Below are 21,246 nucleotides of genomic sequence, written 5' to 3'. Positions count from 1 at the left end.
TCCACGGAATGGTCAAACTATTCTAAATACAATAGCTGCATTAGCGTTGTTACTCTTACTGCACCTTCTTATTCTTCTTCTTCTTTCAGCTGCTCCCGTTAGGGGATGCCACAGCGGATCATCTTTTTAAATATTACTCTCACTGCACCACTCAGAGTATTTATATCACTGTATCTGAGTGGGGAATCAATGTACAGACCTTGCGGTTCAGAAACAGTTTCATCCCAAGAACTATAAACGTATTCAATCAGTCCATCAGGTGCTCCTTGTAGAACTGTTTGTACTTATAAGTACAATTACCTCATTGTAAACTTGCACTACAGTAATAATATTGCACAACCTGAGCCACTTTATAAAGCGCGTATTTACATATGATGACGATATCATTTTTAAGATGAAATGCAGCAAATTATGTTTATTATATTATACAGATAAAACTTTAACTTCATTTAAATAATCTATATTGTTAATAATTAAACATGCCAGGTCACGGTGCCGCAGAGCTAGCTAGGAGCTAGCGCTCCGTTCACGGATTGTTCCTGCCTCGCGCTGTATTCTTGCTGGTGCTGTTGCAACACTGGAAGGATATATGGATAGAATAATTAAACACGTACTACGAAGATATTTCAATGTTACTTAAATGTTTTGAAGAATCGGTGTTCTAAGCTTACAGATGGCTTAACGTCTATTACAGAGCTGATTGTATGGTAATTGGGTATTTGGAGAAAGAAAAGTAAGGACAGGAATTGGGGGTTAGTATGTTTGAAAGAGACAGTACTGTACTGCTACAATAAAGTATTTCATCGAAGGTTGCGCATGGCGCAGCAAGCATCTTGCGTGAGACATGAACAAACACTGCACCACCATGTTCCCATGTTTAATAACATGATTTAACTCCTATCATCATGAAAATTTATATCACGTATACATCTCAGTATTTTAATTATTCAGAGAGCTGTAATATTATGAATGTAATGGATTCTGTGTCCTGTCGGAGGAAGAGAAAGCCCGGAAGCACGTAGTGATTCACACACATAGAGCACATAGAAGATCAAATACAAAACAAAGCATTTAACATGGGATTTGCCCTGTGTTGGCTGGGATTGGCTCCAGCAGACCCCCGTGACCCTGTGTTCGGATTCAGCGGGTTGGAAAATGGATGGTTGGATTATGTTCTACTTTAATGACAAAATAAACTACATGATTAAAGTGGAAATTTTGAGATTAAAATTGACATTTCGTGCTTTTTTCCCACTGTGTGCCTATTTTTTTTTGTCTGTACCCTAATAAGCTTTCATATGACACTCAGACAGTGGGCTACGACTCGCCTTTTCATGGCGACTTTGATATCTGACAACTTCTTTTTTATTTTGGGGACTGTGCAATGAGTTTTTCTGACACTCTGTCACTCGATCAACTTCCTTTTGTTGATTATATCACTGTTTAAACCAACAAATAATACGTTTTTCCTTGCCTCCACTTGACATTCCCTGAAATTCTTCTATTTTTCCCCCGTGATTTTCCCATTGTCTTTTCACATGAGGCTGAGCTTAAGGGCTATTTATATTGATTTGCATATTCAAAGAGGCGTAATTCTGGGAGGAGTTGGGGCGAGACAGCATGTGCGTGCACGTGCGTTACTTTTCACGCTGACCGGGATTTATGTAGTGGAAGAACGTGGAAGTTTGCGTACGCACAGATTTATGCATCTGGATTTTTCTATGCGTACGCACATTCACGCTTTTGTGCTTACGCCATGTTATAGTGTGAGTTCTACGCACGGTGTTATACATGAGGCCCCATATTAGCAGTCAAAGCAATGAAGATATCTGAAAAAAACATAAAATATTTAGATCTACTAGGACATGAAATGACTTTTGATATCACTTTTGATTTTTTTTTCATTAAAGTTAACCCTAAAATATTCCTTTTGTGATTGATCAATCAATCAACCTATCTATATGTTTGTGTGTACAGTATGTGTGAAATGCTTTTCAGAGCCATTATAACTTATTCAAAGAAATGCCTGTAGCAAGGAGTCCAAGAGAATGCCAGGACACCCTGAATGATCACAATGAAGGCTGTGCTATAATACAATACAATACAATTTATTTTTGTATAGCCCAAAATCACACAAGAAGAGGTACCCTTCAGGTAATTGTGGAGCTCTTTCAATATCCACTGTAAATATATAAGTCTGTATATTTTAAGACACTAAGTACTTTAAGGGCTTCAAATTGTGAGAGAAACTAGAGAATGAACAAGGATGGCGGCCTTCTGTTGCCAGTTACCATGACAGGCATCTACAACCATTTCAGTACAGCTCCTTGCAGCTGCCTCTACTATTGTAGCCTTGAATGGGTTCAGTCAGACTCTTTGTCCTTGATCCTTTCAAAATTGCAGGAAAAGACATTTTGTTCTATTCTATTCTTATTAAGACATTCTTTAAAATATCCTTTAGTATGTGATAGTTTAGCAATTTTCCTAACCTAATGATATCTAGTCAATCAATTAATTTAGTAAGTGTATAAAAAAGAACATGTTCAAGATAAAGTGACAGCACTTAGGCCTCAGTTTTACTTGAGGGATTTTGTACTTTTCATTGAGTTTACTTGGTCTATCTGTGTTTATCTGGACATTCTCCAGTGACATTGCTTCTTCATTCCTTTCAAAAACTGGCTGTGAGATGAGTTGGTCACTTTTGATAATGCAGATGTGAAATTGCATTATAGGAGCATTACTTTTTTTTTTTTCTTAGATCACATGTCTTATCACTTTCACATCATCATTTCCAAGAAGAAAAAAATGAAAACCATACAAGAGACATACTTGTTTAGTAATGACGTCAACTCAGGAGTAGCAAAAAATGACTGCAGCAGTGAGTTCACACAACAGGAAAGTCCATAGTTTGGCAAACCAATTATTCCTGAAAATCAGTATTAGAATAACTCCAATTAGTATTTGTATTTATTGGTCCATAAGAGAGTCAATGTTAAACACAGCAGTATTCTATGCAGAACCATTTTAATGGTCTTGCATGCAAACATGTATCAAAGTGTTATTACTTCTAAAAATGTAGTGATCAACAATAGAATTTAACACCACAGATAGAATAGCATTTGTGTTATAAACTAATCATCTGGATAATACATAAATAAAGACAAGACAAGGCAAAACTAGAAAGTGTATTATTTCTAAATTTTAACATCACATTTTCCTAACTTTAACTCCATTTGCAGCGGAATCATTCTGAAAACATCAAACATCTACTATAAAAAAAGAAATATAAGACATAAAATGAAAGGTCCATGTGATACACAGCACACTGAATTTGGATTGTAATGGAGGACCGTGGACACCTACTGTAATGTAATGGGACAACAGGAACTGTAAGCTTTGAAAGAAAGACTGGGAAATGATAGCTCTTTAAAGGGGAAGAAAACGAAGCAGAGTAAAAACATACTCAGTACTTAGTCTACTAGCCTTTCCATAACTCCTGCAACAACAAGAAAAAAAAATGAAAAAGCAGTCTTTGATCCAATAAGTGGATACCAGAAACAGCATATCAGCAACCTCTAAAAACAAAGCCCAACATGTGTAACAACTGTGAACAACATGACCACAGGCATGAAGAAAACACACAAAATGACAGGATTTGTGAAGAAAGTGTGAACAGTAAGATAGTGTTCTGATGATGTTGCCACCACAAGTAAAGAAATATTTTTGCATTATCCAAAATAAATTACCTGTACATAAAAAGTGCAAAACTCAGCAAAAGGAGTTCTAAAGCTCAGTTCACAATAATTATGAAAGAGGAGGTTGTGAAGACAAAACAAATGCAAGCAGAAGTTTAGATGATTGCAAAGAAAGTCACTGCAACAGGAGAATAAGTAATTCACTTTGTTTTCCAGAATTAGTTTTGTCCACTCTCTTTATGCACAAATGCAATATTATTTAATATGTACAAAAATGTAATATTGCAGCACATACTATGCTGATTTTGTTTCTAATACTTGTATCTGCCAGCAACTGACAAAAGCAGTGGAGTAAATGAGAGACACAAATTCTTCTGAAAGCTGGTACTTCTACATAAATGTGATTACCGAGATAATCACATAGGTATTATCCCATCATGCTTACAGCTATGCATTCAAAAAATATATTGATTTAGCTTAGTATAAGTATAATACACATTTCTACACCATTGAATAGCATTATTGTAGCCTAAGACAGTCATAATGACTCAACGATTTTATTTTTTCTTGATTGACTGAGACCAGATCCTTTTATTATGGTTTATTCTACAGATTTCACCTTGAAACAAATCAGTGCTGATTATCCAATTAATCAGAACTTCTTAAAACACACGTGAGATCACATGGTTATTAAATTGTATTGCTTAAGTAATCTGCATTTTTAAGCAGCTCTTAATTATTATGACAGACATTTCCTTTTGCATAAATTGAACTGATGAAATAACCTCCTGTCATCACACAGAGAAGAAAAGGGTTCTCTTGCAAGGTAGGCTTTGTGACACATTTGCTGTATCAACATGCATAGTGTGACTTTCACTCTCTCTCTCTGTCTAAAGGAGTAAGGAAAAATTATTTCTATAATATTATCAAAACTATAAATATCATCGTAAAAATAGGCTACATAGCAATAACTCGTGGGGAAATTTGAAACTAAGATTAAAACTGCCTCACTACCAGTTAAGACTATAAAATGACATTAAAAACTCAGAATCAATGTCTCTATGATGGGACAGTTAACTTTGTGAGCTGGAATGTTAAAGGCCTGAATCACGAATTAAAGACAAAGAAAGTATGCTCTCACCTAACAGGCTTAAATGCTAAAATAGTATTTTTACAGGAGACTACAAAAAGACTGGACTGGGCAAATGTTCCATTCTAGCTTTACAAAGAAAACTAGAGGTGTGGGAATTCTCATACACAGAACAGTCCCATTTGTAGCATCAGATGTAGTATCGGACCCTGAAGGGAGATATGTGATGGTCATGGGCAACTTATTTAACAGTAAAATGATTTTGATAAATGTTTATGCACCCAATGTCAATGATAAGGAATTTATGCAAAGTCTATTTGCATCCATTCCCAATGTGAACACTCATAAAATTATAATGGCTGGGGACTTTAATTGTGTTTTAAATCCACTCTTAGATAGGACTCCTGTGACAGGGGGGACAACATCTAACACTGCAAAGACAATTACACAGTTTGTAACTGACCACAACTTATCAGACCCCTGGAGGTTTCTTAACCCAAACTCAAGAACATATTCGTTCTACTCACCAGTGCATTATAGCTACTCAAGAATTGATTATTTTGTTATAGATAATAATTTCTTGCCTACAATTAAATCGTGCAAATACGACAGAATTGTTATGTCCGACCATGCCCCTCTAGTCTTGGAGCTAAAATCATTAAGCCCCTCACACTCACCTCGCAGATGGCATCTTAATCCTCTTCTGTTGGCAGACGAGAACTGCACAGAATTTGTATCCTAGAGACAAACATACCCTCAGAGGTTTCTGCAGGAACACTCTGGGAAACTCTAAAGGCCTTCTTAAGAGGACAGATTATTTCATATCTTTCCCACAGAAATAAATTAGAAACCAAGAAAGCATTACAGCTAAGAAGCGAAATTACTAGAATGGTTGAAGGACAAGCCAGGCGTCCAAGTGAAGCTCTTTATAGGAAAAGGCAGGTTCTGCATACAGAACTCAACATCTTGACAACTAAAGAAACTGAACAACTTATTTATAAGTCAAGACATCATTACACATCATGAACACAGAGAAAAAGCTAATAAGCTTTTAGCTCAACAAATTCACAAACAAGAAGTTCGCAATGCAATCCCAGTAATCACCAACACGAATGGAGAAGAAATCATTGACCATAAAAATATAATGCACACATTTAGAGATTATTATAAATCCTTACATTCTACTGAGTTCAAAGAAGACAACACACAATCTAATGCATTTCTGGATACATTACAGACACCACAAATAGATGCTTTAAGTGCTGAGGAACTGGATAAACCTCTGACCCTATCAGAATTACTAGATGCTATAAAGTCACTTCAAAGCGGGAAATCAGCAGGCCCTGATGGTTACCCCGTAGAATTTTATAAGAAATTCTCCACTCAGCTAGCTCCCCTCTTATTGGCAACATTTACAGAAGCTAGAGACAATCAAATTCTACCTCAAACTTTTCATCAAGCATTAATCACCGTCTTTCCTGAACAAAATAAGGACTTGTTACAATGTGCATCATACAGACCAATTTCAATCCTGAATAATGATGTTAAGATACTCTCAAAAATTATAGCTAGAAGGATGGAGAAAGTGCTGTCCTCGGTAATATCACAGGATCAAACTGGATTTATCAAAGGCCGACACTTATCTTCCAATCTTCGACGCCTGTTTAATGTAATATACTCACCAGCAAAGTCAAACACCCCAGAGATATTAGAGATATTACTATCATTAGACGTAGAAAAAGCGTTTGATATGATTGAATTGAACTACCTTTTCACTGCATTGGAGAAATTTGGGTTTGGCCGGAATATTTGCACATGGATCAAACTACTGTATACCAATTCAGAAGCTTCAGTTTGTATTAACAACATTTGTTCAGACTACTTTAAGCTAGAACGTGGCACCAGACAAGGATGCCCCTTGTCACCACTGCTGTTTGCAATCGCCATTGAACCACTGGCTGTTCACTGTCGAAATTCTTATCAGATAAAGGGGATTATCAGAGAAGGACTGGGACAGAAAATTTCTCTATATGCAGATGATATGGTTTTATATATATCAGACCCAGAAAACAGTGTGCCTGCAGTTTTAACAGCACTCACAGAATTTCAAAAGATATCTGGTCTTAGAATTAATCTGAATAAAAGTATACTCTTTCCAGTAAATTCACAAGCATATAATATTAGATTGGACACCCTACCTTTTACCATAGCAGATCAGTTTAAATACCTTGGGGTAAATATCACAAGTAAACATAAAGCTCTTTATCAACAAAATTTTGCCATCTGTATGGAAAAAATTAAGCAAGACTTGCATAGATGGTCAGCCCTTCATGTCACTCTAGCCGGAAGAATTAACGTTGTTAAGATGAATATCCTTCCTAAACTTCTTTTTTTTATTTCAAAACATTCCAATATATATCAATAAATCTTTTTTTAAGCAATTAGATTCAACTATAACCTCATTTATTTGGAACTCAAAACACTCACGTATCCAAAGAGCGACCCCACAAAGAGCTCAGGCAGAAGGTGGCATGGCTTTACCTAATTTCCAGTTTTATTACTGGGCAGCAAACATACAAGCCATAAAACCTGGACACAAAAAAATGAACATACACAGGCTTGGCCCACAATAGAATTAAAATCCTGTAGTACTTCTTTATACTCCCTGCTCTGCGCTCCAATAAATGCAAGTTATCGCAAATATACTAATATACCAATTGTGCTTTACTCACTCAGAATATGGAACCAATTAAGAAAGCATTTTAAGATGGAAAATCTTTTATCTGTGGCACCTCTGCAAGAGAACCACCTCTTTCAACCCTCGCAAACATATCCAGTTTTTAATACCTGGAAAAGATTTGGGATTAAATTGCTCAGAGATCTTTACATAGACAATATCTTTGCATCCTTTGAACAATTACGTTCCAAATTCAACCTTCCAGCTACACATTTCTTTCACTATCTTCAAATTAAAAACATTGTTAAACAGAAACTGCCCGATTTTCCTCATCTCGTACCCTCCACCATGCTGGAAAAAATACTGCTCAATTTCGATGAATTAGACACCATTTCCGCATTATGTAAAATCTTATTAGAATCCCTTCCTTTCAAAGATCCAAGAGGACATTGGGAAAAAGATCTCTTAATCAATATATCAGAAAAGGAGTGGAAGGTAGCACTGCAGAGAATTCACTCGAGCTCCATATGCACAAAGCATAGAATTATTCAACTCAAAATTATATATCGAGCTCATCTGTCTCGCTTGAAACTGTCCAAAATGTTTCCAGGGCAAGATCCAACCTGCGAACGCTGCAACCAAGCTCCTGCCTCACTGGGTCACATGTTTTGGGTCTGCACCAAATTAACATCATTTTGGACAAAAATTTTTAAGTGCCTTTCAGACAGCCTTGGTGTCTCAATCCCTCCTAACCCATTAACAGCTGTGTTTGGTGTTCTTCCAGACGGACTTGAAGTGGACAAGGACAAGCAAACGGTGATTGCATTAACTACACTTATGGCACGCAGACTTATTTTGTTAAATTGGAAGAATCCTAACTCTCCTCTGATAAGTCAGTGGGAAACTGATGTTTTATATTATTTGAAATTGGAAAAAATCTAATTCTTAGTTAGAGGATCTGTACAGAATTTTTTCAAAACCTGGCAGGATCTAATCAATAATATTTAGAATAAGAAGAAATAATTATTTCAGCATTTCTTTCCCTTCTCCATTTTTTATTTACCTGTATATATTTTTTCCTTTGTTTTGTTTATTTTTGCCCTATTAAAAAGCCCTAAGCAATTCTCCTTTGGCCATGTTCTCCTTCTCAAGGGTGGGGTTTGATTTAGTCTTCAATTCTTTTTGGTATAAATTGATCTATTTGTATGGAATGATTACCATCCATCTATCCATCCATCCTCTTCCGCTTATCCGAGGTCGGGTTGCGGGGGCAGCAGCTTGAGCAGAGATACCCAGACTTCCCTCTCCCCGGCCACTTCTTCTAGCTCTTCCGGGAGAATCCCGAGGCGTTCCCAGGCCAGCCGGGAGACATAGTCCCTCCAGCGTGTCCTGGGTCTTCCCCGGGGCCTCCTCCCGGTTGGACGTGCCCAGAACACCTCACCAGGTATGCGTCCAGGAGGCATTCTGATTAGACGCCCAAGCCACCTCATCTGACTCCTCTCGATGCAAAGGAGTAGCGGCTCTACTCTGAGCCCCTCCCGGATGACTGAGCTTCTCACCCTATCTTTAAGGGAGAGCCCAGACACCCTGCGGAGGAAACTCATTTCAGCCGCTTGTACTCGCGATCTCGTTCTTTCGGTCACTACCCATAGCTCATGACCATAGGTGAGGGTAGGAACATAGATCGACTGGTAAATTGAGAGCTTTGCCTTATGACTCAGCTCCTTTTTCACCACGACAGACCGATGCAGAGCCCGCATCACTGCGGACACCGCACCGATCCGCCTGTCGATCTCACGCTCCATTCTTCCCTCACTCGTGAACAAGACCCAGAGATACTTGAACTCCTCCACTTGAGGCAGGATCTTGCTCCCAACCCTGAGAGGTCACTCCACCCTTTTCCGGCTGAGGACCATGGTCTCGGATTTGGAGGTGCTGATTCCCATCCCAGCCGCTTCACACTCAGCTGCGAACCGATCCAGAGAGAGCTGAAGATCACGGCCTGATGAAGCAAACAGGACAACATCATCTGCAAAAAGCAGTGACCCAATCCTGAGTCCACCAAACCGGACCCCCTCAACACCCTGGCTGCACCTAGAAATTATGTCCATAAAAGTTATGAACAGAATTGGTGACAAAGGGCAGCCCTGGCGGAGTCCAACTCTCACCGGAAACGGGTTCGACTTACTGCCGGCAATGCGGACCAAGCTCTGACACCGGTTGTACAAGGACCGAACAGCCCTTATCAGGGGGTCCAGTACCCCATACTCCCCCCACAGGATTCCCCGAGGGACACGGTCGAACGCTTTTTCCAAGTCCACAAAACACATGTAGACTGGTTGGGCGAACTCCCATGCACCCTCCAGGATTCTGCTAAGGGTGCAGAGCTGGTCCACTGTTCCGCGACCAGGACGAAAACCACACTGTTCCTTCTGAATCCGAGGTTCAACTATCCGACGGACCCTCCTCTCCAGAACCCCCAAATAGACTTTTCCAGGGAGGCTGAGGAGTGTGATCCCTCTGTAGTTGGAACACACCCTCCGGTCCCCTTTCTTAAAGAGGGGGACCACCACCCCGGTCTGCCAATCCAGAGGCACTGTCCCTGATGTCCATGCGATGTTGCAGAGACGTGTCAACCAAGACAGCCCTACAACATCCAAAGCCTTGAGGATCTCCGGGCATATCTCATCCACCCCCGGGGCCCTGCCACCAAGGAGTTTTTTGACCACCTCTATGACCTCAGTCCCAGAGATGGGGGAGCCCACCTCTGAGTCCCCAGGCTCTGCTTCCTCATTGGAAGGCATGTTAGTGGGATTGAGGAGGTCTTCGAAGTACTCCCCCCACCGACCCACAACGTCCCGAGTCAAGGTCAGCAGCGCACCATCCCCACCATATACAGTGTTGACACTGCACTGCTTCCCCCTCCTGAGACACTGGATGGTGGACCAGAATCTCCTAGAAGCCGTCCGAAAGTCGTTCTCCATGGCCTCCCCAAACTCCTCCCATGCCCGAGTTTTTGCCTCAGCAACCACTGAAGCCGCATTCCGCTTGGCCTGTCGGTACCTATTAGCTGCCTCCAGAGTCCCACAGGACAAAAGGGACCGGTAGGACTCCTTCTTCAGCTTGACAGCATCCCTCACCGCCGGTGTCCACCAATGGGTTCGGGGATTGCCACCACGACAGGCACCGGCCCCCTTAAGGCCACAGCTCAGGACAGCAACAATAGAGGCACGGAACATGGCCCATTCGGACTCAATGTCCCCCACCTCCCTTGGGACATGATCGAAGTTCTGCCGGAGGTGGGAGTTGAAGCTACTTCTGACAGGGGGCTCTGCCAGACGTTCCCAGCAGACCCTCACAACACGTTTGGGCTGGAATGATTTTTTTTTTTTTTAATTTTATTTATTAATTTTATTGGAATGATTACAATAAAATTAATAAATAAAATTAAAAAAAATATATTATCAAAAAAGGATGTTCCCTTAACAAAAATCATGTCATTTTTGACAAGGAAAAATTATTCAAAAACTGCTTAAACTGCTCCACAAAATACCAACTTTTTTGCTTAAAATCATGGAAGTTGTAGCGTTTCACGATTTGATCACTAAATTTGATCACTATCAGTTGATCCAATTAAAAGTTTTGCATGCCACTGACAATCAGGAACACTCACACACACAGACATCACGCTTAAAATGGTTAAATCCATTGATCACTCGGGGTCACAATTTCAACCACGTTATAATACTTTACATAAAATGAAAGGAAAAAGGTAGAAAATTCTTCTTCTGTAGACACTAGACCTTCACTAAAAACAAAACTGTGCTTTTTATATAAATTAGTTTATTTTCAAATTAAAACCAATCCCTCTTTTACAGTCTAGTTTTTTCAAGTGTGCTCCTTTTTTGGCTGGGTCTTTGATTTCTATTTGGACTTTTTCTCATAACGCTAAGACTATTGGTCTCTGTAGTGCTGAGGAGCCTTGGATCGAAATCAGAGACTGCCTTGATTTACAGTAACAGAATAAAACATAATATGCTCAAACCAGCTTAATTCATAGCATGCCAAAGCTGGAAACAGCACTGGACAGGGCTGCAGTTCATTGCAACCTCACACACACATACACATACAGGGTCAATCTGGAATTGTCAAATAACCTAACCTTCAAACATCAGGAGAATGTGCATGCTCTACACAGACAACATGGGGCTTAAACCCAGGACATAGTTTCTATGAACCAGTTGTGCTAACTATTAAGCTATTTTGTTACAGTATTTGGATGAAACTACTGTTAGACAGGTAACATTATTAGGAAAGCGTATTTTAGGACCAATTCTACAGTCATGGAAGAGGAAACAAAGCTAAGACCTTAACAGAAAGATTCTAAAGAAATTTTCTATCCTGAATTCTTGTTAACACCAGTAAAATAACATTTTACAATCATGTTTCACACAGAATTGTTAATCTTTTAATGCCTATACTCATGTGAAGATGTATGCTTGACAAAAATGAAAATAAAACAAACAGTGGATTATAGATGTACTGTACATAGTTTGACAATATATAACAAACCTGAAATTGACATTGTATGATAATCCATGGTCAGATGCGTTGACGAAGAAGAAAATATCCATCGATAAAGAAACTTCAACATCCTTGTGTTGAAGGCAATTTCATCTAGAATGAAAAAAAGAAATTCCACTAAAAGTCATCCTAATTTAACACTTTCTTAACACCATGCAATTCATATCAATTTGCTCTTCTCTGGACTTTTTCCAACGCTACTATGTTCATTTGCAACCTTGAAACCAAAACTGCACACAGTACTCAAGATGAGGCCTCACCAGTGCATTATAAAGCTTGAGCATAACCTCCTTGGACGTGTACTCTACACATCATGCCTTCTTAATGGCTTCTGAACACTGTCTGGTAGTTGATAGTGTAGAGTCCACTATGATTTCTAAATCTTTCTCATAAGGTGTACATTTGATTTTTAGACCTCCCACTGTTTATTTAAACCTGGGATTTTTACTTTCTACATGTAATGCTGCCAAGCCACCTATCTTGGTATCATCTTCCATCTTAAACAGCTTGTTCCTAATTTTCCTTTTTATATTCCTATCTAAATCTTTTATATATATTAAAAATAGCAGTATCCCTTGCACTGACCTTTGAGGAACACCACTATCAATTCTGATAAGGTTCCTTGAACCATTACCCTCTCTTTGCTGTGTTATAGCTAATTCTGTACCTATCTGCATACTACACCCATCCATCCATCCATTTTCCATGAACCCTTAATTCTTTTAGGTTGATGCCTAACCTTTCACGGGGGACTTTATCACATGCCTTCTGAAAATTAAGATAAAAAATATTATATGCACCATTTTGATGTACTTACTGTATATATACTCATATACTTTTCATGCTTTCTCAAAGAATTCCAGCATATTAGTAAAACAAAACCTCCCTCGAATGTTTACTGTTCAGTAAAACTCCTGCTCTTGTCATGCGTTGCTCAATCCTATCCTTAATAATTCCTTCTGTTAATTTACCTGTGATGCACTATAAATTTAATGGCCCAATGTAACTTGGATCTGCCTGATCACCATTTTTATATAATGATATCATATTTTCTATTTTACTTTTTTTGTCTTTAGGGATTTCCCCAGTGTGCAGTGACTACTTGAAAATATATGTCAAGAGTTTCTATATGTACTTTCTAACCTTTTTACAAACTCTGGGATAAATATTATCTGGTTCTGGTGATTTGTTTGATTTGAGCCTATTTAATCTGAGCAGCACTATTCCCTCTATAATTTCCTAATAACTCAGTACCTCCTTAGTAGTCCCTGTTACTGCTGGGAGGTTTAACATTTCCTCACAACTTCAGAAAAATGCAACTTTAGAGCATAACATTTCAGAAAAATGCAAGTTTAGAGCATTTGGCATTTCACTGCCTGTGTATTATAATTTCCCCTTATTATTTCTCATATACTTCCCCTCCTCCTTGACTGTTCTTTTGTTACTATTATACTGAAAGAATCTCTCTGGGTCATCTTTCACCTTATCTGCTATATTCCTCTATAACTGCCTTTTAGCTTCCCTAATATCTTTTATAATATTTGCCTTCATGTTCTTAAACACCGTACGATTCACAATGGAGTTATTAGTCTCATACACCTTTGTACAGGTGTTTTTTTCATTTACAGCATCTTTTTATCTCCTTTTTTAACTCACTGCAGAGTTTTTCATTAATTTCTGACTAATTCCAAATTTGGGGATATACCAATCCTGCATTGTAAGTGAAATGCTTTTAAATCTGTTTCACTACTCCTTGGCTGTCTCTACACATAAAAGTTTATCCCAGTTTATCTTTGTTTAGAGTTTGTCACATCTGCTCAAAATTTTCCCTACCAAAGTTAAACTTAACAGTTTTAGCCTTTGCATCTGCACTTTCACAAAGCATTGAAAATCATATTATTTTCTGTCATTTGACTCTAGTGATTCAATCATCTCTACATTGTCAATTCTTTCATGATTATTACAAAATACTAAATCTAGACAGGCTTCCCTCCATGTTGGTGCTTTAACATACTGCACTAAAAACAGTCACTGATTGTGTCTAAAAACTCCCGCTCTTGTGCTCTGCTATTTACAATTTTAGCACCGTTAATATTCCTGCAGTTAATGTCACCCATGACTGTAATATCCACCCCAAAAACATGCCTTTTTAATGTTACTAAAAAGATTTGCATTGAAATTACTGTCTGCATTGGGGGTCTCCTAAAATAAACTCCTAACATAAGACCTCTTTTTCTACTGCTTTCTAGGTGATTCCAGACATACTCACTAAGATGTGGCTCATCATCCAACTGAAGAAGACTTGAATTTAAATTCTGTTAAATACAAATGGCAATCCCCCCCCCCCCTTTTTTTTTGTCTATCTTTCCTAAAAATCTGTAAAAATCTTTGTTATACTCATCCCCGACTTTGTTATTTAGCCTGTTTTCTATTACTGTTATAATATAATTATGCTCAGCTAAATACAACTCCAACTCACTAGCTTTATTTCTGATACTAAAATAGTATTAAGACAAGCATATTTTTAATGTATTACCTATTATTCTTTATATACCTTAACTTCTTCCCACTAAAGAATCACAGCTACTCTTAAGTATTTATTACAATAACGCATTTTATTTACTCTTGGGCTTGACAGTGTCTGTAACTGCTTTCCCTGCTTTCTGCAGTGCTTTGAAAACTCTACAGGTTTGAATACAAGTACTTTCCTAAACACTCAGCAACATTTGTTTCTGTGAAAAAAAAAAAAAAAACCTTCCAAAGAAAAAAAAGCTTGAAAAACTCCTGCACGGCACCTTAGAGGCAACCAATAAACAAAATTTTAGGGGCAAAAGTTGTATTTTAATTAACTCTCACACAGCAGGAAACCAAACACACTCAGCACTCCTTGCACTTCAGCTTGCAAGGATGGTGTCAGCTCTTCAGTCTCAGTCTCCAATCTCTAACCTCTATACACATGGAAATGTTTTCAACAGCTATAGTTTAGGAGGAGTTAAGCTCCAAAATGACAATACTAATACTTGTATTTTTGAAGATCAGAAATGTATAGTAACACTAATTAAACATGTAACACACAGACCCACCAGTTGCAAAGGCAGTTCATCCCTTGCATCTTAGATTGGGTTCTAGCAAGCTGGATAAAAGACGGATTCACTCATTCATTCATTCTTTCATTCATACATTCAGTAATGTTATAATATAATGTTACCAAGTCCTCTTGAATAGAAAGTATAACCTAATACTGTGTTAAAAATGATTTTTGACTTTTGCCTCAGTCACTAACTTGTCACACTACTATTACAAAAAAAAAAATAAATAAATAAATAAAATAGCAAATTTAGCAGACATACAAACGGGTCCTAAAAAACTATAAGAAATTTCACACTTGGACCACAAAATTTTTAAAACCGTTTCTTAGCGAGCACCTATGGGCCAAGGGTAACCTACATTCCAAATTTCAAGTCCCAAGTCCTCATGGTTCGGGAGATTTTGTGATGAGTGAGTCAGTGGAATTTGGCTTTTATATATATATAAGATTACAGTTTTACAGGCTTTGAATTGTGCCTTCAATGATGTAAGTCAATGCTAGCATCTTGGTGTTTGCAAAAGATGTCTTCCTAGAGCACAGCTGCTGGAAAGCATATATCAGTTTGGATATGATGTTAAGAACAAAGGGCTGCAAAAGAATTAAAGGATGTGTTTGATTAGAAATTTCAGGTTTTTCATTAAAGCACTCTCTTGATTATGATTCTTGCTGTGCCCCATCACATTGAATAAGCTGTGCTAATTTTAAGATTTTAGACACCTTTACTTGCCACTCAAACCTCCTGACTCCAAGCTCAGTTCTCAATGGGTTGAGAGGGGATTTTAATCCTGGGTCACAAAGTACTTCTGAGTAGCAGAAGAGTAGCAGAGATAACTTCTGTGGTTAAGTATACCTCTGAAAACTTTGTTCAGCCAAGTCCTCCTAGCTGCTATAGGTGTCACAGCAGTCGTGAGATTCAGTGCTCTAGTAATGGACCAAGCAAACACCAGGTCATCTACTCATTCCAATACGTAGCATGGCACCTTCTTTCGTGCACAGGGCCATCCTACCAACCAAACATTTTAGTTTACCATGGAAAGCACCTACTCATAAGGATAAGCCTATGGCACTATGGTGGCTCACTCCTTGCTAATATGTGGTCAGCTAATCTTATTAATTAATACAAATGCGATTTTTTTCCAAGGGAAACATATCATCCACTATATTACCCATAATTATAGGGTGTGACACCCCTGGCAGTGAGAACCCAATACCACTAGCATACCCAGAAGAATGGCTACTATCAGTGGAGTCATGGAAAGTCTCAGCAGACTCAGCAGTATATAGCGTGAGAAAGGAAACCAGCCTTGGACAAGGGGTCTAATGCAAACATTCGGTGCAGTCACACTGACCTAATTTAAAAGTGCTTATATATATTTATTAAACATAATTAAAGTAAATGTACAAAAAGATGTCCTGTCATCCACTCTGATGAGTGAAAATCTTCCTTGATTTAATTTATGCAAATTCTTTAACTTTTCAGCCAATTTTTTTTTAGTTGCTTTATTGGTCTGGTATAGTAGGAAGGTTATTCTATACTGACACGTGGGATGACACAAAGGAAGCAGAAATATGAAAACAACATGTTATACAGATGACCATAATATACTTAAGGGTGGTAATGTGTCCTTTCAGAAGGCATGGCAGAGAGGCCTCTGAAGATCTGAATTTCCTAGCCTAGTCACAGTTTGGGAGAATTTTGATTTTCTCCATGGTACTCCACATCCAAAAGATACACTATACTGCCGGGAAAAGTGGTCTCATAAGAGCGATGGATGGATTGACAGTTGTGTTTTATTAGTACAAGTGATAATTGTTGCTTTTATTTTTCTGTAAGTATGCTGTTTTTGTGATAAAAATGAAATTGAAATACAAAACAAACACTTCAAAGAGGATCATAAGCCATTCTGATGGAAATTACAATTAAATAAAACCCCATGCTGGATGCTGACTCCCCATCCTACCACCCCATAACCCAACCCAATCTTTTTGTTTGTGAACTCATGAATTATTAGTTTTATTTAAAATTACAATTGATCTGGCTCCTGGCTTATCACTAATAGTAGCCACTAGAAATCGGATAAAGGGATTTTATATTTACTGACGAAATGCAATCCATGCAAACCCAGGCGCTGGCTTGTCATGACTGAACTTCAAATGGGTTGCAAGAGAGAGTCACAAAGAGGACCCAAAGGCCGCCTTATGTCTGCAACACCTGGAAGTGTAAGAGACACTGGGAAAATAAAAGAGGAGTGGATTAAATACTCCCATAATCAGCTATTTGCCCTGTGATCGCGAGTACCTAGGCGGCTCAGTTTCACATTACCACAGGATCTGTTTGTCCACAGATGTAGAGAGCAACGTGCTGACGTGAGAGTAAAAGCAACGCAAAAAGCTTTTAGAGCTAGTCTATCTATTGTAATGGGAAATGTTCAATTGCTGTCAAATAAGATGGATGAATTGTCTGCACTTATCACGGGCCACAGAGTATACAAGTACAGTGGCATTTTGTGCTTTACAGAGGGCTGGCTTAGACCTGATATACCTGACACTGTTGTAATGCTGGATGGATTTCATCTTATTCAACCAAACAGAGACCCAGCGTGCTGCGGAAAAAAGACAGGTGGGGGACTGCTCATCTGTATGAATGAAGAATGGTATAAAAGGGAGAATATTATGGTTAAAACTACAGTTTGTAATTCAGACATTAAAATGCTTTGGAATCGATTACATTATCCTTATTAATGTTTATATTCTTCCCTCCATAAATGGGGACATAGCAACAGAAATGATTCATTCTTTCACCAACACTTTAATGATGACTCACTCCTATGACCCTCCTATTATAAACTATGGTGACTTGAACAGTGTGACTTTGGAAGGAATAATGACAAATTTCTATCAGCTTGTGGCCAGTTCCACTCGAGAAAATAACAAGCTGGATGTGCTGTATTCAAATGGTAAAGATGCTTTTAAGTATAATCTACTGACTCCTTTAGGAAAATCTGACTACCCAATCTGATCGATCGGATTCATCTCACACTGTGTAAGATCTCAAGATGCCGGTCTGCTTATGGTTCCAAGGATTAATAAAATAACAATGGGAGGTTGAGCTTTTAGTTACAGGGCCTCTAAACTGTGGAATGGTCTGCCTGCTACTATAAGAGATGCCCCTTCGGTCTCAGTTTTTAAATCCCGGCTGAAGACTCACTACTTCAGTTTAGCATATCCTGACTAGAGCTGCTGATTAACTGTACGGACTGCATCTCTGTTGTTAGTCATTAGCACTAAAACATAAGTAACATGATAGTTATACTTGGATACTAACCCTCACCTATTCTGTTTCTCTTCTCGGTACTCAAATGTGGCACTTGGTGCAACGGCCCACCTGCCAAGTTGTTTTGCCTGCCTAAGGTAAAGTCATCCCTAATGGAGGATCGCAGGAGTCGTGGGAAAGAGGGGTCCTTTCATTGGATTGGCTGGCCCAGCACTGTTTCAGCCGTGGAATGGCCAAATGGGGGAGGCAGCTTGATGGATGAGGTCTCCAGGACTCTAAAAATATCCAAATCTTATTATGTGATATCATCTACTGTTAAATTCTGCTCCATACTTCTAACATTTTTTTTTTTTTACTTCTAAAATTTTTTTTAATTTATACTGTATTGAGGACTTGTTCTGTTCTGTGTATTGTATTGTATTGACCCCCTTCTTTTGACACCCACTGCACGCCCAACCTACCTGGAAAAAGGGGTCTCTCTTTGAACTGCCATTCCCAAGGTTTCTTCCATTTTTTCCTACAAGGTTTTTTTTGGGAGTTTTTCCTTGTCTTCTTAGAGAGTCAAGGCTGGGGGGCTGTCAAGAGGCAGGGCCTGTTAAAGCCCATTGCGGCACTTCCTGTGTGATTTTGGGCTATACAAAAATAAACTGTATTGTATTGTATTGTATTGTATTCATCTTATTCCCAACTACAAGCCAGTTATTAGATGGCAACTTGTTACCACCAGAATAGTGAGGAAGGGGAGCCTGGAGGTTGAAATGGCTCTGAATGACTGCTTCCAAATGACAGACTGGGAAATGCTGTGTGAATCACATGGGGACAATATTGAGGGACACCGTCACTGCAGTCACAGACTATATTAACTTCTGTGTTGATACAGTAGCACTCACTAAGACAATGCTTTGTTTTTTAAACAAAGTGCTTGGACTACTAAGGAGCTAAAAGGACTCCGGAATGAGAAAGGAGAGCATTCATATCTGGTGACAAAGAGGCTCTGAGGGACGTACAGCATGTGCTAAAGATAAAGCTGAGTGAAAGAAAAGATGCTTACAAAGCTAAAACAGTAAGCAATCTAAATGGTTCGTGGTGTGGTGGGTGTGGCAACACACTGTAGTCAGTACATGCTCCCAATCTCTAAAGTGTGCATATTTATTTACTGTATCTGTCTACCTTTTTATTTATTTATTTACAGTATTTAAAGAGATCTGTAAAAGTTCTAATTTTCCTCTGGAGAGTTCTATCTATCTATCTATCTATCCCAATACTACATTAAAAATTAATAGCTGCAACAAAAGAATAAAGGAGCCAATGAGGACCAGTAAGCGAGGGAACAGCACAAAGAGAAAAAGAGCTAAAAGTTAGGATTGTGGCAGAGCCTGGGCACATCCGTACTCGGACCAGCTGTACCATATCCATCCATTTATCAAATCTGTTAGTATATTAGTGAAAAGTCCCAATTCTATTTTCACTAAATACAGGCACACAGACCATGGTCACAAATCTGCAGCTACAACGCATCTACAGGGATTTGCAACTCCATACATACACATACATGAACACATAATATACATTATACAAACACTATAACGGGGGCCAGTTTTAATTTGATCACCAAAGATTCATAAAACAGTAATATACTCATAAAAAGTAGAGTAAAAATTGACATATAAAAGCACAGTACACACAACAAATAAATAGGTACAATACATATTTTAAAAAGTACAATCTGAGCGTGTATAATGTCCTATTAATGTGGGGGAAAGGTAGGTCTGAACTATTACATAAAATATGGATTTGCCATATTTTCAGATTTTTTAAATTTAGATTGTTCTCGTTATCCTGATTTTTTTTTTCTTAATTAACCATCTCTTTCTGATCACCACTTAACGTTAACACACCGCACGGCACTAAATACCAGTTTAACACACTGGGACAAGAATAAAACTATTGAGTTAGGCAGTTCGGTCCTTATTAAGGGCGTTTAAGCTTCACTCCAAGCTAATTGGCGTAGATATATTAAAAGACAAACGGCGTCGTCAATTTACTTTATGGAAGAAGATATACGAGATCAGAAAATACATTTCGCAGCCCACACCAAATGTAGCAGTATCATTAGATTAATCTATATCTCACAAAAAATAAAGAAAAAAAACTATCACCTTACTTACCTTCTACCAGTCAGCATTCCGTGAGGCTACACCTTGGCACAGCGGCACCTGATCAGCCAGGGACCCCTCACCTCTTCGCCGTCTTCCTCCGGCGACCAAGCGTCTGGCTTTGGGACGATCTAATGGAATACTTTCGGTTTCGATTCTGCATCTGAAACTTAAAGCTGACGGGCAAAAAGACTTGGAAGTTTTCCGTGATAGCGACGTTCTGTTGAAAGGTGTGTCTTGTCTCTCAACTTCTCATGGAAATTAGAGACCTGTGAATGCACATAAACGCGTACAGTAAGTGTACAGTAGCTATAAGCGTAGACATAGAATTACTAGACGCCTCATGACCAGCAGCATCGTACGTCACTGTCGCTGCCATATTGCGAGTGGCACTGCTGTGGAGTGAAGTAATGAATAATGTGCTGCTTTGGATTGTACAAACCGCTCCAAACCATATCCCGGGCTGATTACATTTCATAGGTAAGGCTGAACAATTGCTTTGGTTATATTTGGCCATTAGAAAATCCCGTTTTATAATCTTAGCACTCAAGGTCACCTTACAATAAAATTAAACAACATTAGTAAAATTTTAAACAAGAGAATGATAAATCAAAAAGCAATAATTAGCAAACAAACAAAGATAACTGGCAGTAACAGTGCAAAATTCATAATTGGTATGCCA

At 38.5% G+C, this 21,246-nt stretch overlaps 1 protein-coding gene across 3 annotated transcripts in view; it reads right to left on the bottom strand.

Moving 5' to 3' along the window:
* usp18 (ubiquitin specific peptidase 18) overlaps positions 1-20,874 on the bottom strand; it is a 52,390-nt gene extending 31,516 nt beyond the window's left edge. For all 3 annotated transcript variants that reach the window (XM_028805632.1, XM_028805640.1, XM_051929589.1), the window contains exons 1-3: positions 20,577-20,874; positions 12,035-12,139; positions 2,830-2,926 (exon numbers count right to left, since the gene is read on the bottom strand). In XM_028805632.1, coding sequence (XP_028661465.1) covers positions 2,830-2,926; positions 12,035-12,116 — 179 coding nt within the window. In that variant the 5' untranslated portion in view covers positions 12,117-12,139; positions 20,577-20,874. The remainder of the gene's footprint in view (positions 1-2,829; positions 2,927-12,034; positions 12,140-20,576) is intronic.
* Between the last annotated feature and the right edge of the window lie 372 nt (positions 20,875-21,246).

Source organism: Erpetoichthys calabaricus, chromosome 1 (genome assembly GCF_900747795.2).
Source record: "Erpetoichthys calabaricus chromosome 1, fErpCal1.3, whole genome shotgun sequence".
NCBI lineage: Eukaryota > Metazoa > Chordata > Cladistia > Polypteriformes > Polypteridae > Erpetoichthys > Erpetoichthys calabaricus.
This window is presented reverse-complemented; position numbering and strand designations above follow the sequence as displayed.